Raw genomic sequence first — 13,025 nt, forward strand, 5'->3', positions numbered from 1 at the left:
AACTTCTGCGAGGGGCTGTGACAGCATTTGGCCGTAGTGGTCTCGAGGCTACTTTTAAGGCTTTTTGGGAGAAAAACTCTGGGTAGTGTCTTGCTCGTCCGAGTAAGCATGATGGGCTACAGGGTGTAACCTCTGCTCCCAAGTTAGCTGGAGGCCACCGGCAGCCTCTGGATCTCTTAACAGGGCCCACAACTTTATAAAGCTGAATTTCTGTATAGATACTGTATAAGTAATAAACGATCCGTTTTGCTATCCTAAGCGGGATCTATCTGTTTGTTCTGTCAGATTTCTCTTCATCCTGCTGGGACCGAAGGGCAAAGCAAAGTCCTATCATGAGATCGGCCGAGCCATCGCCACTCTGATGTCGGATGAGGTAGGTGTCTTGACATCTCCTGTGTGAAATGGCTTCTCCCAGGTTTCACTTCATTAGCTAATAATGACGTCCTTTCCTCCAGCGTGGTCGACGGGAACGGGCATACGCGTAAAGCTGAAATATCCAAATGTCACCTCCTAATTCCGTTTACGTAATTATTTCATCTGGCTTCATGTTTTTGAAAAAGCGTGACATTAGGAAGTTTCTGTCCATTGTGTGTATTTTCCTGCTAGCAGTCGCTCTTTCAAATAGACTATGAATTAATCTTTGAATTAATCTAGTCGCGGTGTGCGCCTTGTGTCACATTCCACAATCACAGTAACCTGAGCTACGCTCCAGGTAATTACCGCAGAAATGGTTACCCCCAGGTCGTACCGTTGCGTGTTGCCCTGTATCCCAGAGCACTTTTTCATTCAGACAGCACTTACGTATTATCCATGAGTAGCTGGCAATTACTTGGTAATCATACACCTCAAGGAGATGACTGGGCTTTCAATATTCATTTACGGCTTCTTTCTTCCAGTGTCCCTTGGGCTCTGCGCGTCTGGGGCTGATTTACATTGTGTTTGTTTCTTGCTTTCTCCTTATGTTGTTTTGCTCTCCTACGGTTCTCTTAATTACCACTTGCCTGGTCTCAGCTCTTCTGTTTTCTGTCATTCCACTGCTTGAGCAATGGTCTAGTTCCCGTAGCCCCAAAGTCCTCCTTCCTACCACCCACTGTTCTTATTAAGTCTATCACGTGTGCAGATCCACCTTCGCTCCAAGCAGTCCAAAAGATTTCTGTAAAGTACAGCATTAATGCTCGTTTTCCTCCCTTTTCTCATTCGCTCTTCATCAGTAATACTAGGCCTTTCAGTAAAACTAGTTTGTGCTTCTTGTTATTATTTTTGAGTAAATATTGTCATCATTTCTGTGTCACAGTGTTGAAAACTAACCTATTTTTTGATAGACTGAAGTAGGTAGGAAAAGAGGATTGACACTTTTTTTGTGGCTTTGTAAAAAGTGTCTCTCAAAGTATGATCGAAACACCTTATTTATAGGAAAATTTTTTTTGCATAAAAGAAATGGATAATTGCTTTAGTAACATTTTTAAGAAGGTTAGAAATGTATATTTCGCTAAATATTAGAAATATGCCTGCAAGAATCTCTATCATTAAACAACCAAGCAAAGGAGAGGGCTTTCCCGAGGTTCACACGCCTTTGTGCCAAGTGTCCTGATACTTTTTGAGAGGTTTTTGAGAATGAATAAGTTGTTTTCATAGAATAAAACTCGGTAGTGGCCTCTGGAGTCTGGCCTACAGAAAACGCAAACCTTTTCTACATGGAGTCTCTCTTTCCCTTGCAGGTGTTCCACGACATTGCCTATAAAGCCAAGGACCGGCAGGACCTGATCGCTGGCATCGATGAGTTTCTGGATGAAGTCATTGTGCTCCCCCCTGGGGAATGGGATCCAGCCATTAGGATAGAGCCCCCCAAGTCTCTTCCTTCTTCAGATAAAAGGTAACAGCAGGAGATGGGCAGGCTTAGCTCCGTGGTGAAGGACAGCGTGCGTCAATTCTGACAAGGTGGGGGGAAGAGCTGGTGCTTTGGGTACACCAGGTTTATTGAGCTGCTGCAGTGTGACCTGCATCTGTCTGTATTTAGAAAGTACTAGAGATACTTTCAGGTCTTTCTTAATAGCTGGAGGGAGGATGTTCTTGCAATTCTGTACCCTTTAAGGCGATGTTGTAGGCGCATAATAACATACATAGGGGTTATCCAGGCTCCGTGGGGTTCTGCTTGGTCTTTCTAACACGCAATGTTCCACCCTGGCTGCCAGCAGGTCAGCCTCCGGTCTCCTTTGTACAACGTGGCTTCAGGAGAGGCTGTGTAACACTTGGTTGGAGGAACTGTGCGTGGATAATGTGTTTGTGGAGCTGTCAGGCAATGCGGTGAGCCTCAGTTTGACTTGCCTTCTTGCCTAGGAAAAACATGTACTCCGGTGGAGAAAATCCGCAGATGAATGGAGACACGCCTCATGACGGAGGACACGGCGGCGGGGGCCACGGGGACTGCGAAGAGTTGCAACGGACTGGCAGGTCAGTAACGCACCGCTCAGCGTGACGCACTGCTGTGGTCCAAGCAAGGTGGCCACGTTTCCCTTGCAGAACCGTTTCGCCCCTTCCGCCTTCCATCCCGACATACTGTTTGTATAGGTTGAGCTGTGACCCCAAAACGTGTCCTGGGGTTTTTAGCGCCCAGCTTGAGACTGTCTGAAGGGTTCTGAACATCCAGCCGCAGCACATTACAAAGCGTCTTAAATGAGGCGCTCAAAAATGAAAGAAGGCCCAGGTAGGTGTTGGCTACTGAAAGTTTGTGAAGTTAGACGAAACGAAAGGGATGCAAACGTGGCAGGTACAGCTACAGTTTCCATTCGGATTGCTGGAACCGCTTTAGCCAAAAGCAGAGATGTTCCCTTTTCCAGACATTCCTGTTGTAGTTGACTGGCGCAGAGGAAGGCTTTTATGGGACACAAATACAGAAGGTAACGGAGCCCGAGGCCTTACTCTGCTTTAGTACTCTGCTTGTATGGCACGTAAAAGTCCACTGGAGTGGCAACGCAGTTCAGGTGGCCATAAAACAGTGTGCTCAGCATTTCAGGGTCAATACACAGGTCTTCGTGGTGGCATTGTGCCCTCCCTCCCACTCTATATTTTTTTAAGTTCTAGTAGAATATCTAGAACATCTAAATTCTAGGACAAAAGTCTGAAAGGCTGAAATGGCACATCGGTGCGTACAAGGCAGTCGATACATCCTGATTCTGGTGCCTGTCTGCCGTGTACCTCTGCCTGCAGAGTGTCCGAACAGCCCTGGCGTTGGTGGCGAACGGTGTACAAGGGAACAAGAGCCAAAAGAGAAACATTTGTCACGCTGGCAGTGTCAGAGCCGCATGGAGCTTCTAAGAGTTAAATACTGTCTTGTCTGTCATTGCACAAAAAGAATATGTCTGCAAGTGGAGTTCTCGTGTTTTCTAAGATGATTTCACTTACTTGTGTTTTTACTTCTAGGTTTTTTTCCAGTTAACAGTTTGAAGCATTTTTCCGTTTAGCAGATTGTTTGGCTCACCCAACCGTTGTGTTTGCCATGTGGAGAAGTTTAGGCAGGGATTTAGACTAGAATTAATATATTTTATTACTTCAACCAGTATAGTTGGGGAAAAAAACAACAGACAAGCTTCCTGAACTGCAGACTTTAGTGGTCTGTTTCAGCAGAAGTAGGGCTTGTGTTCCTGCAATTGGTCTCTTTCCAGCTGCATCCCATGTTCAAGATACTATCTTTCTTTACAACGTTATCTCAGTGGTATCCCTGGACCATCACAGCTGCGATAAGACTATTACATAATGTGATGATCTCACTCCTTTCAGATAATACTTCATTTCTGGTTACTTATCTTGGTGACTTTCACTGTAAAACACTTTGCCTGAGTCTCCTCTTGCTTGTCGTTTCAGATTCTGTGGTGGCTTAATCAAAGACATAAAGAGGAAAGCACCGTTCTTCGCCAGCGACTTCTACGATGCTTTAAATATTCAAGCCCTTTCAGCCATTCTTTTCATCTACCTGGCCACAGTGACCAATGCTATCACTTTTGGAGGATTGCTTGGTGATGCTACGGAAAACATGCAGGTTAGCAAGAGCTTTCAGAAGCAACCACTACGGCATTTGCCTTTTGCTCTCTACAGTCAGAGGGGTGTTTGGCCACCGACAAGGCTTGAATTCTGAGTACAATTAATAGAGGTATCCTGTGTTTCCACTGAAAGTTGGCTTGCTTTCTCTGCTGTTGGACGGCTGTCCTTTGAAAAATTGTACAAGCAGTTACCTTAAATGGTGTTTGGAAGACGGCCAGGCAACAGAGAAGGTCCTTGCTCCTTCCATATAGAGGAGTTCCTCTGACCTACTCTCTGTGTTTGTGTCTCGGTTGTACCGGTTCAGTCCAATTAAGTTTACTAAGTATGATTCCAATTTTCCATGTCATCAGAGCATAACACTGTATCCTCTGCGTGACTCTTAAAATCCCTGGGCTTCTGCCTCTGGTGAAAAGAAAATCCTAAAATGCATAGGAAAGCGAGTAAATCAGGAGATGTGACACAGGAGAAAAATGCAAGTTCTTTAGAAAGACGAATTTCATAATAGTGGAAGATCAGATCCTGAGAACCATTTGCATATCCAGAGACAGGCTGGATCAGTGGTGGAGACAAAAGTAGGGCTGCAAAGGATGGCCCAGTTTTAGATGAAGTCTGAAGGAAAGGGAATCTGGATTAGCACTGCTGTAGGTCCTTCGTGTTTGAGTGGAGCAGAATTATGCTCTAGCAGTGCGCTTTAGTATTCCTTTGGCTTTTTGAAGGGGAAGAAAACATAGGAGGTTGTATTGAGATTGATTCAGTGCAGCCACGTTGAATCTCCTAACAATAATTAAGCTTGTAGTGACAATGACTGAATTATTAATTGATGCAGGTTTAATTAAACCAGACATAGAAAAAGGGGGGCACCTATCCGGAGCTCTGCACTTCCCTGTGATAAATTACAGGCTAGAATAAGATTCAGTAGCTGGTGGAGTGCCAAACTTCCCTCTCCCCTGTATAAATACAGTTTACCTCTTCCGAAACTCAGCTCTGCAGCAGTCATGCAGACAAATGCTGATGCACGACAGTAAAAAGAAATAATAGCAAATGGAAGTAGGGAATGGAAAGGCCTGCAGGATCCACCAGTGAGCGTCACTCTTCTGTCACTGAGCAGCAGAGCAAACTCTGTCTGCATCTGTACCAGGTGGTCTTTAAAGTAGGGGGAAGAAGGACCCGCTTTATTGTGTCCAAAAGTCTCTTCTGTTACCTTCGTATCCCACGAACATTTATTATCAAGTAGCAAAATATATTTTTGCCACTGAAACTGACAGTATAGTTTCTTAATGCTCACAAAAAAAAAAAAAAAAAATTAAAAAGAAGCACCTTGCATTTCAGGAAGTTGGAAAATATGTCATTCGTCTGACAAACGGTGAAACTGCTGGCCCGTTAAGCTGTGGCAGTCCCGTTGCTTGCACTGGGTCGTAGTGTTGGAGTAAGACACATGCGTTTTCTGTCTTTGGTTTGGCTGCCGGATCACCAGCCGCGGCTCTGCAAGGGGAGGAGATCCCTGCCCTTGGCCCCTGTCCCCAGCAGCAAAGGGACCAGCAGAAGCTGCTGGCATTGCCCGATTTGCTCGGCGGCGTGGCCGTGCGCGGCCTCGTTCATCATTTGCATTTGTGCTGTGCTGCTGCCCCTCTTTCCTTGGGAGACTTTCTGCTGCCAGGCCCCCAGCGTACCCCAGGGAAGGAGAGGGGTGATAAAAGAGGGCCGGCCTGCAGGAGAAGAGCCGATAATCCCTGTGCTCCCGGGGGACCCCTCTGCTCTCTTCCACCTGCCAGGGATTGATGTGTAAACATGTTTCGTTTAATACCTCATGCTGGGGTAAGGTTATTTTTCCCAGAACCTCACGAACCTTCTCGATGGGATTATATCTGCGTGTGCAGTCTTCCTCTGATTTAAAATGGTATTCGTTTGTTGAACGTGACAGTCTCATTTCGCCAAAGTATGTCTGAGACTGTGAGCTGCATAGGAGGGGGGACCCAAGGCGGGGGGAAGACAGAGGGAAGAGAAAACACAGGTTGCCTTTAGTCTGTAGTTTTCTCTGCAGTAGATAAAACCCAGTCTGAGTTTTCCTGTTGCTCGGAGAAAAAAAAGTCCTTAGAAAGACAAAAGCTGCAGAACAGTCTGTTCTGAGCTCAGTGATTTATTCTCCATGTTGAAAAGGGAAACCATGGACGCTCTGCAGTTAAGACCGCTTTGGTAACGGGGAGGCTCTGCAGCAAATATAAACACAGCGTAGCCATTAATGACAAAAACTCCAGGAGCAGAGAAGGAACCAACGCACAAGTCCTGTGGAATGCTCCGTCCCTGGCTTCCCAGGGCTGTGTGCTCAGTGAGGAGGGAGTTGGGGTGCAGCCAGAGAGGAGCACTGACAGCAAGGAGGGGGGGCTCTGGGAGTGCCCCCTGGCCGCCGGCTCCCCATAGCCGTTTTGCCATGAAACTTCAATTCACAGAAGTGGAGCAAAGTGCAGGAAAATCATCACTGGGTTGCTAGAAAAACCCAGTCCCTCCAGTCAGTTCATAACACAGCCAAGGCTCAATGCAGGGAAACGTCGTCTGTTATTTTCTGATTTGGGCACTTCAACATTTACTTGCTTCTCACGTGCAACGACCAGTTGAATGTACTGGTTTTTATTTATGTACTGATTTAAAATTGAAATACTGGCAGTTTTTCTGAACAGTTCACTGGTGGATCAGAGGGTTAGAGAGGTTGGGCACAACTGGCTTTTCTTTTGCCATTTCCCTTCAACAAACCTTTATTCGCCGTCCTTGTTTGCAAAGGCATTAGGTCTCTTGGCTGCTGCGGGAGCCTGGAAAGGGTTTTGACTGCAGGTTTTCAACAGAAGAGCCAAACTGTGCGTTCTTCATGCTCACATGCCCCTATATCATCAGAGCCGGAGACAAGCATCCCAAGGCGCCCAGTTCAAGTTGTTCCTCCAGGGAGCTGCTCGGTGGGATCAGAGTCCAGGTTCATGTCAAGCGTTGCTCAAACCATTGCGCATTCCTGCAGCGGGAAAGAGTTTGGAAGCCTGGTTTTCTGTAAGACGTCTCGGAGCAGGAGCTGCGCTGAATCTTTGTACTCAGAAATGCGAGGGAAGGTTATGCCAGCTTCTACAGCTGAGGAGCAGCACCTAGAAGTTTTCCCCCAGACGTTTTGTCCTCACAGAAAACAGTATTTTTGGGGCTACCACATCACAGTTCATGCTTCTTGTTGCTTGTAAACAATTATGTGACTGCCGCTGGGTCAGGCACTAAAAATGGCCCGTCCCGCGCTGCCTGGCCCAGAGAGCCTGACACGGCCAACGTTTCTTTAAAAGCTCACTTCAGAGTTTAATGTTTCTGAGAAAAGACACTATTCTTAGCTACAGACACGTGGAAGAATGCAGGGAAAAGAGATTCCAGATGCGCTGGCCGCGAGGGCCCTCTCCATGAGTAATGCAGGAGGAGCGAAGGGGATCAGCTGTGCGAATGCCGTTCCTTGCCCCGAGAGCAATTGTCTCATCCTCACAAGTCCCCCAAAGGCAGCAAGCAAAGGCTCGTAGGCTCCCGTCCGCGGTCCCTGTAAAAACCTGCGCAATCCTTGTACGAAGGCTGCAGGGCGTCACGGCAAGCACATCTGCCTTGCGCTGATCCCTGCAAGGGCCGCGGCTGTTGGTGATGGGCATCACCGATGGCCCTTAGAAATGGCAAGGACCAAGGATGTCACCTCCTGCCAAGGCAAGGTTGTTTCTGTCCGCTCTGCAGCAGCTTCTCTAGATTGACGAGCGACTGAGCACATGTCAGGAACAGGCGGCTTTTAAACCTTCCTTACCTTTTGCTTCTCTGCACAGCTGTCATGCTGCTGCTTTAATTACCCAGCAATAACAGCGCTTGACCACTGGTATTTCGAGATCATGTTTGTGGCCAGAAAAATAGTTTAGGATTGCTTTAGAGAAAGTTCTGCTAGTAATTTAGTAGATAAAAAAAATCTCTGCTCTACACAGTAACATACTGGTTTGACATAGGACAGTATGAATATACTTTCCTCGGTGTAAACAGTAACTTGGTCTTTCCAAGAAAGCCACAAAACTTAACGTAAATTCTTTGCGTTGCCACTGATAAGTCAGAAAACCTGCAGCCCCCACCCTGCAGTTTGTCAGGGATGGAGAGAAGGATCTGCACGTGCCGTTAATTGCTGATTGCTCAGCACGTGCAGTACTAATGAGGCTGCTGATTCAGACACAGCTACAACGAAGCACATAAGCCTGTGCTTAAATCTGCCCCTGGCCGTTGGGTAAGTATTCCTGGAGAGGGTGATGCTGATGGCTGCACGTCTTACTCAGAAGAAGATGATGCTCTTGTTGTTCCTTTAAAACTCAGTCAAGTGTAAACAGATTAGTTTCCGTAAGAGCAAACGAGGTAAGGTCCAGCGAATTCTGCCATTTTTGTAGAAGGATGCACGCTCAGTTAATAATCGCATTTCATTGCCATTTATATTTCATCCACGTTTTGCATTTTAAAGTAGATACTGTCCAGCTATAGTTGGACATGAAAATCTAAGAATGTGTCGAGCATGCTCTTTTATCCTTCTCCAGCGAAGCTGTTTTGCCAAAGGTAATTGTAGAGCCCATTAAATATGGAATTTATTACTTGCTGGTGACATCTGATGAACTTGGGTCTCAACACAAGACTGCTGGATGAAGTAGCCTTGTTTGGTTTGTGTCTCACTTACTAAACCAGTTACTTGAAAGAGAGGCAACTTGTTTATCTAGAAAGAGCGTCTGCTCAGTTGGAGAAAGAAAAAAACCCACCCTCCGTTGTCCTGGAGGATGGCGGCGCCCTCCGCCAGCCATGCTCTGCCCGGACCGTTTGAAGAGCCCTGCAAACGTGTGTCTGTACTTTCAAAGATGCGGGAGATGTTCACGGAGTTCTCAAATGCTTTCAGTGGTCTTTGAAAATACTCTCCTCCCCTTGTCAAATATAAAATACAGCATAGTGTTATTAAACTCTGGGCCTCAGAAATAACGAGGGGGGTTGCTGGTTATCCTGAGTAACTGTGAACCGTGTGGGACGAAGACACGGTTGTGTGCAGCTGCAGGGCTCGTGTTCTTGCAACAGTGCTAATAGAGGGGTTATTCAGTAGAACTCTCTTCTCTCCTGTGTCTACCGTAGGGCGTGTTGGAGAGCTTTCTGGGCACGGCGGTCACCGGTGCGATATTTTGCCTTTTTGCTGGTCAGCCACTCACAATTTTGAGCAGCACAGGACCTGTCCTTGTCTTTGAACGGCTTCTCTTTAATTTCAGCAAGTAAGTACAAGGGTGGAGGAGGGAGGAGGGGAGGAATGTCTCACACGAATGAAATACTAGCTAGGGAATGAGATGGCTAGCGGTGGGGAAGGAGGGGATTTAGCGCATGAAATGAAACATCTCTTTGTTCCCTGTGGAGACTGCAGGGCAATCACATCGGGGATTTTCACAGGCACGCGTGTCCCGGGGCGCTGCCCGCTGTGTGGGTGCGTATCTCCTTGGGGCCTCTTGGAAATTCTTGGCCACGTCTGTCCTCGATGAGAAGTTTGCATGAGTTACAGTCAGCGTGCTGCTCCTCCCCAGCCACTGCATGTGTTTCCCTGGCTGCTGTGTGGTTCCCGTAGGAGTAAAGGAAGGAATCTAACTCTCAGTGATTTCACCAACAAAATCCCCCAGGTCTCAAGGTTACCCCAAATTTGTCCTTAAATTTGAAACTCATTTGAAACTATCACTATTACTTATAAAAGCAGAAGTACCTATGATAGAAACAGCTATCGACTTCTGTTTGTCCCCAGAATTGCCCAGTGGACCTTTGCTGCATTAAATACTTGGGTTTTTTTCCTTTTAACTGGCATAAAGAGGTTCTGCTCCCTCCCCACGGTGCTAACGTTGATGCAGTGGTGGTAGCTGACACCCAGAGGTAAAGGGAGCCCATTTTGATAGGTATTCTCATTTACTATTCCCACATCTGCAATGCTGGCAAAATATAATGAGAATCCCAAAAGGAATCAGCATATTCGTTGGTGATTTTACATGTATATTCATTGATGATTTGACATGTAGGACTACTGACACTTTGGACGGTGTTTTGCAAGGAGATCATTTTAGGTTATACCGAAAATGCCCCAATTCACCTGTAGCCCCCCCTTCCCCCATCAGGGAGCGTTCACAGCACTGCAGGTTGTGCAGTACACAGAACCAAGAGCTTTTGGAGTTAAGGCGTTACTAGGCTTTCTTTCAAAAGCAGTCGTCTGTGATGTGGAACAGCTCTTTGGCCGTTGGTGGTTATTTTTAGGAAAGGTCTATTGAATTATTAAGCTGAACGTGGCTGCAGGTTGCAATAAGGCAGGAGACATGGTATATGTTCCGTTGTTTAATTGTATCTCCTTCCTCATTATATTTACTCTCTGTGGGTAGTTACTCAGAAATAATTGAGAGCATATAATCGTGTCTTTCCTGTGGATGCCCTACATGTGGGAGAGGTCTTTGAGGTACAGAGCTGCTGCTAAGGCAGTGTGAGCCGTGTCTGTGAAAATAGCGCAGGGCAGGATGAAACGGGCTGTTAGACCGAGCCGTATTCATGCCACGCCGGGGAGAAGTTCATCCTGGAGTCGAGGATGCCGCGGGGAGACACCCTGCACCTTCCAACGCAATGCGGTCCCCTCCTGCCTGGCCCTGGGACTGCCGCTCTCCTCGGCACCGTCTGCTCAGTCCTGCCAAGGAGGGGCAGAGGAGGTGGACTTGGAGCCTCTCTCTTCCCCCCGCTGGAGCGTAGGCAGGGAGGGATGGAGGCTAGAAAAAACAGGCAGAAAATTAGGCTAGCCCGGGGAGGGAAACTGGAAGCTGCCGACTGGTGAGAGCTCCGCAGCAGAGCGAGAGGAGGGCACCTTTCTTTTCTTTCTTCGACTGGAATAAACAAATAAAATCAGGAATAGACGTGCTATAGCTGTTGGCTTCTGGCAGGCAGGTCAAATCCCAGGTGCAGCACACGGAAGGAAAAAAGCAAGATGGAAAAACACTTTGTACGGTTTTGGGAGGGAGAAGGTGGTTATTTTTAACCGGAGGAGGAGGTGGTGGTTATAAAAGCTATTGTCCTAACAACCTGCTGGAGCAGAATGGCAGGATTTTTCGAGGAAGTCTTTCTCACAAGGAAATTGGAATCAAGTACTGTGATTTTTCAATAATGCATTTGTGGTTGTTCATATTCACAACACCCTGTTCCCTGCTGGGAGCAAAATTAGAAAGGCTTCCCATTTACGAATTCATCTGAAGTTTGACTCGGTGTATGTATGGAGAGAGAACTAAAAAAGCCCCGTGTACCCAGCCGTGCATCTAGCTTTGGGTGCCTGCAGGAGCGGCGTTCGCCGCATCGCTGCCAGAGTGGGTCGATGCTGCAGGACACCCCGGGTCGACTCGCGTCCTGGCTGGTGAGCTCTGCTCCCATGCAGAGTCTCTCCATCGCCCGTTGTGAAATGAGTCTGGGTTCCCGAGCTGGAAGCAGCGGGGAGCGAGGCACTGGGCTCCCCAGGAAAGCAGCACCCCAGCCCTCTGCCCTCCAGCCGCAAAAGCGGGCTGTTGGGAAAGTTTCCCCTCCAGAGACCTCAGGAAGAAAATTAATCACGGCAAAAGTACTTAGCCTGTTGTGTTGTGTTTGGGAAATGTCCTGTGCTTTTTCGTTTGCTCAGTGAGCTTCGGAAGTGCTGCAGGACTTCGGGGCGGGGCGGGGGGGGGGGAACAAGTTTAAAACCTTTTTAGTTTTTGAAAGTTCTTCACTCGTGTGCAGTCAGGGTGCCATCTGGGCTTCTGCCAGCCAACTTCTCACACTTGGTCCGACGGAGCTCTCTGAGGCACTGACTCAGGATATTTCAGAGAGCTGTCACTGGGGTCTTTTATTATTTTTTTTTTCCCTTCTCTTTTTCTAAATCATCACTTTGTTTCTTCCTTGCTCCTTACCCCTCTTCCAGGGCAGACTCTCTCAGTGTGAGAAGGCTGCAGCCCTCCTGAGATGTCCTACAGTAAGGAGAAAGCCTCGCAGAGGCTTGGTTTGGGTGCAGATGCCCGACCCGGTCTGAGCCGCCCTGACACCCCACCCAGGATCCTTACAGAAATGCGTGACGCTGCCCAGCAGCGAGCCTTTAACTGGCTCCCTGCCTGGTCTGCAGCCTTTTCTCCCATTTTCCAATCAGAAGGTTGTAGTTCCCCCTGCTGAGGTGCTGGTTTGTTCTCTGCTCTGCAGTTTGGTCCCGTGCGCCAGCAAATTGCCCTCGAGCCCCTGGGTTGGCCAGGGTTTCTGCTGGCGGGGGGTGGGTGCTTGGGGTGCGCCGTGCAAAGTGGCTGCCGAGTTTGGCGGCTGTGGGTGAATGCTGACGAAGGGTAGAGGTGTGTAACAGCACGCCGTCTCTACCGGGAAACCGTGTGTAAAACCAGGCGCGTGGGAGACGCAGGGGCGTTTTTCGCTGCTACTACGCAAGGTTTGAGGGAGTCCATCTGCAGTGGGGGCTTGAGTAAGTGGTGGGACCAGCCTGTGGCCAGCTCTGAAGGCATCCGGTTCGGCCAGGTTGCAAACACCCTGCCGAGTGTTTTGCCGCTGAGCTAAAACCGGCCCCGGCCCTAGGAGCTAAGCCCTCTGCGAGGCACGCGCGGTGCTCCGGAGGAGCCGGTGCTGACCCACGCCTCTCCTCGCGTCGCAAACAGGATTGTGCTGCCGGGCGTTCCGGCCATCTCCTTCGCCCTCGTGCCTTGGAGAGGGACTCGCAGGTGCTTTTCTGCTATTATGTTTTAGAGCTGTGGGTGGTTGTCTGGTGCAGCCCGCATTCCTAAGGTGTCTTGAAGACGGCTCTTGCTGCTTTTTATTTAAAGGCAGGCTCACAGGGAGAGACGTGTGGTTTTCTTACAACACTTGATGTAGTTGGGGGAAGGAAGGGATAAACTCCTGGGCCCCGTCTCCTCCCCAGAGCTTTCTGACGCTGTTAGAGACTCTGCTCTGAG

At 48.2% G+C, this 13,025-nt stretch overlaps 1 protein-coding gene across 2 annotated transcripts in view; it reads left to right on the plus strand.

The window, feature by feature from the left end:
- SLC4A4 (solute carrier family 4 member 4) overlaps positions 1–13,025 on the plus strand; it is a 240,622-nt gene that overhangs the window by 189,387 nt on the left and 38,210 nt on the right. For both annotated transcript variants that reach the window (XM_075150407.1, XM_075150406.1), the window contains 5 exons: positions 286–373; positions 1,719–1,873; positions 2,338–2,451; positions 3,862–4,036; positions 9,184–9,317. In XM_075150407.1, the coding sequence (XP_075006508.1) occupies positions 286–373; positions 1,719–1,873; positions 2,338–2,451; positions 3,862–4,036; positions 9,184–9,317 (666 nt within the window). The remainder of the gene's footprint in view (positions 1–285; positions 374–1,718; positions 1,874–2,337; positions 2,452–3,861; positions 4,037–9,183; positions 9,318–13,025) is intronic.

Source organism: Calonectris borealis, chromosome 4 (assembly GCF_964195595.1).
Source record: "Calonectris borealis chromosome 4, bCalBor7.hap1.2, whole genome shotgun sequence".
Lineage (NCBI taxonomy): Eukaryota > Metazoa > Chordata > Aves > Procellariiformes > Procellariidae > Calonectris > Calonectris borealis.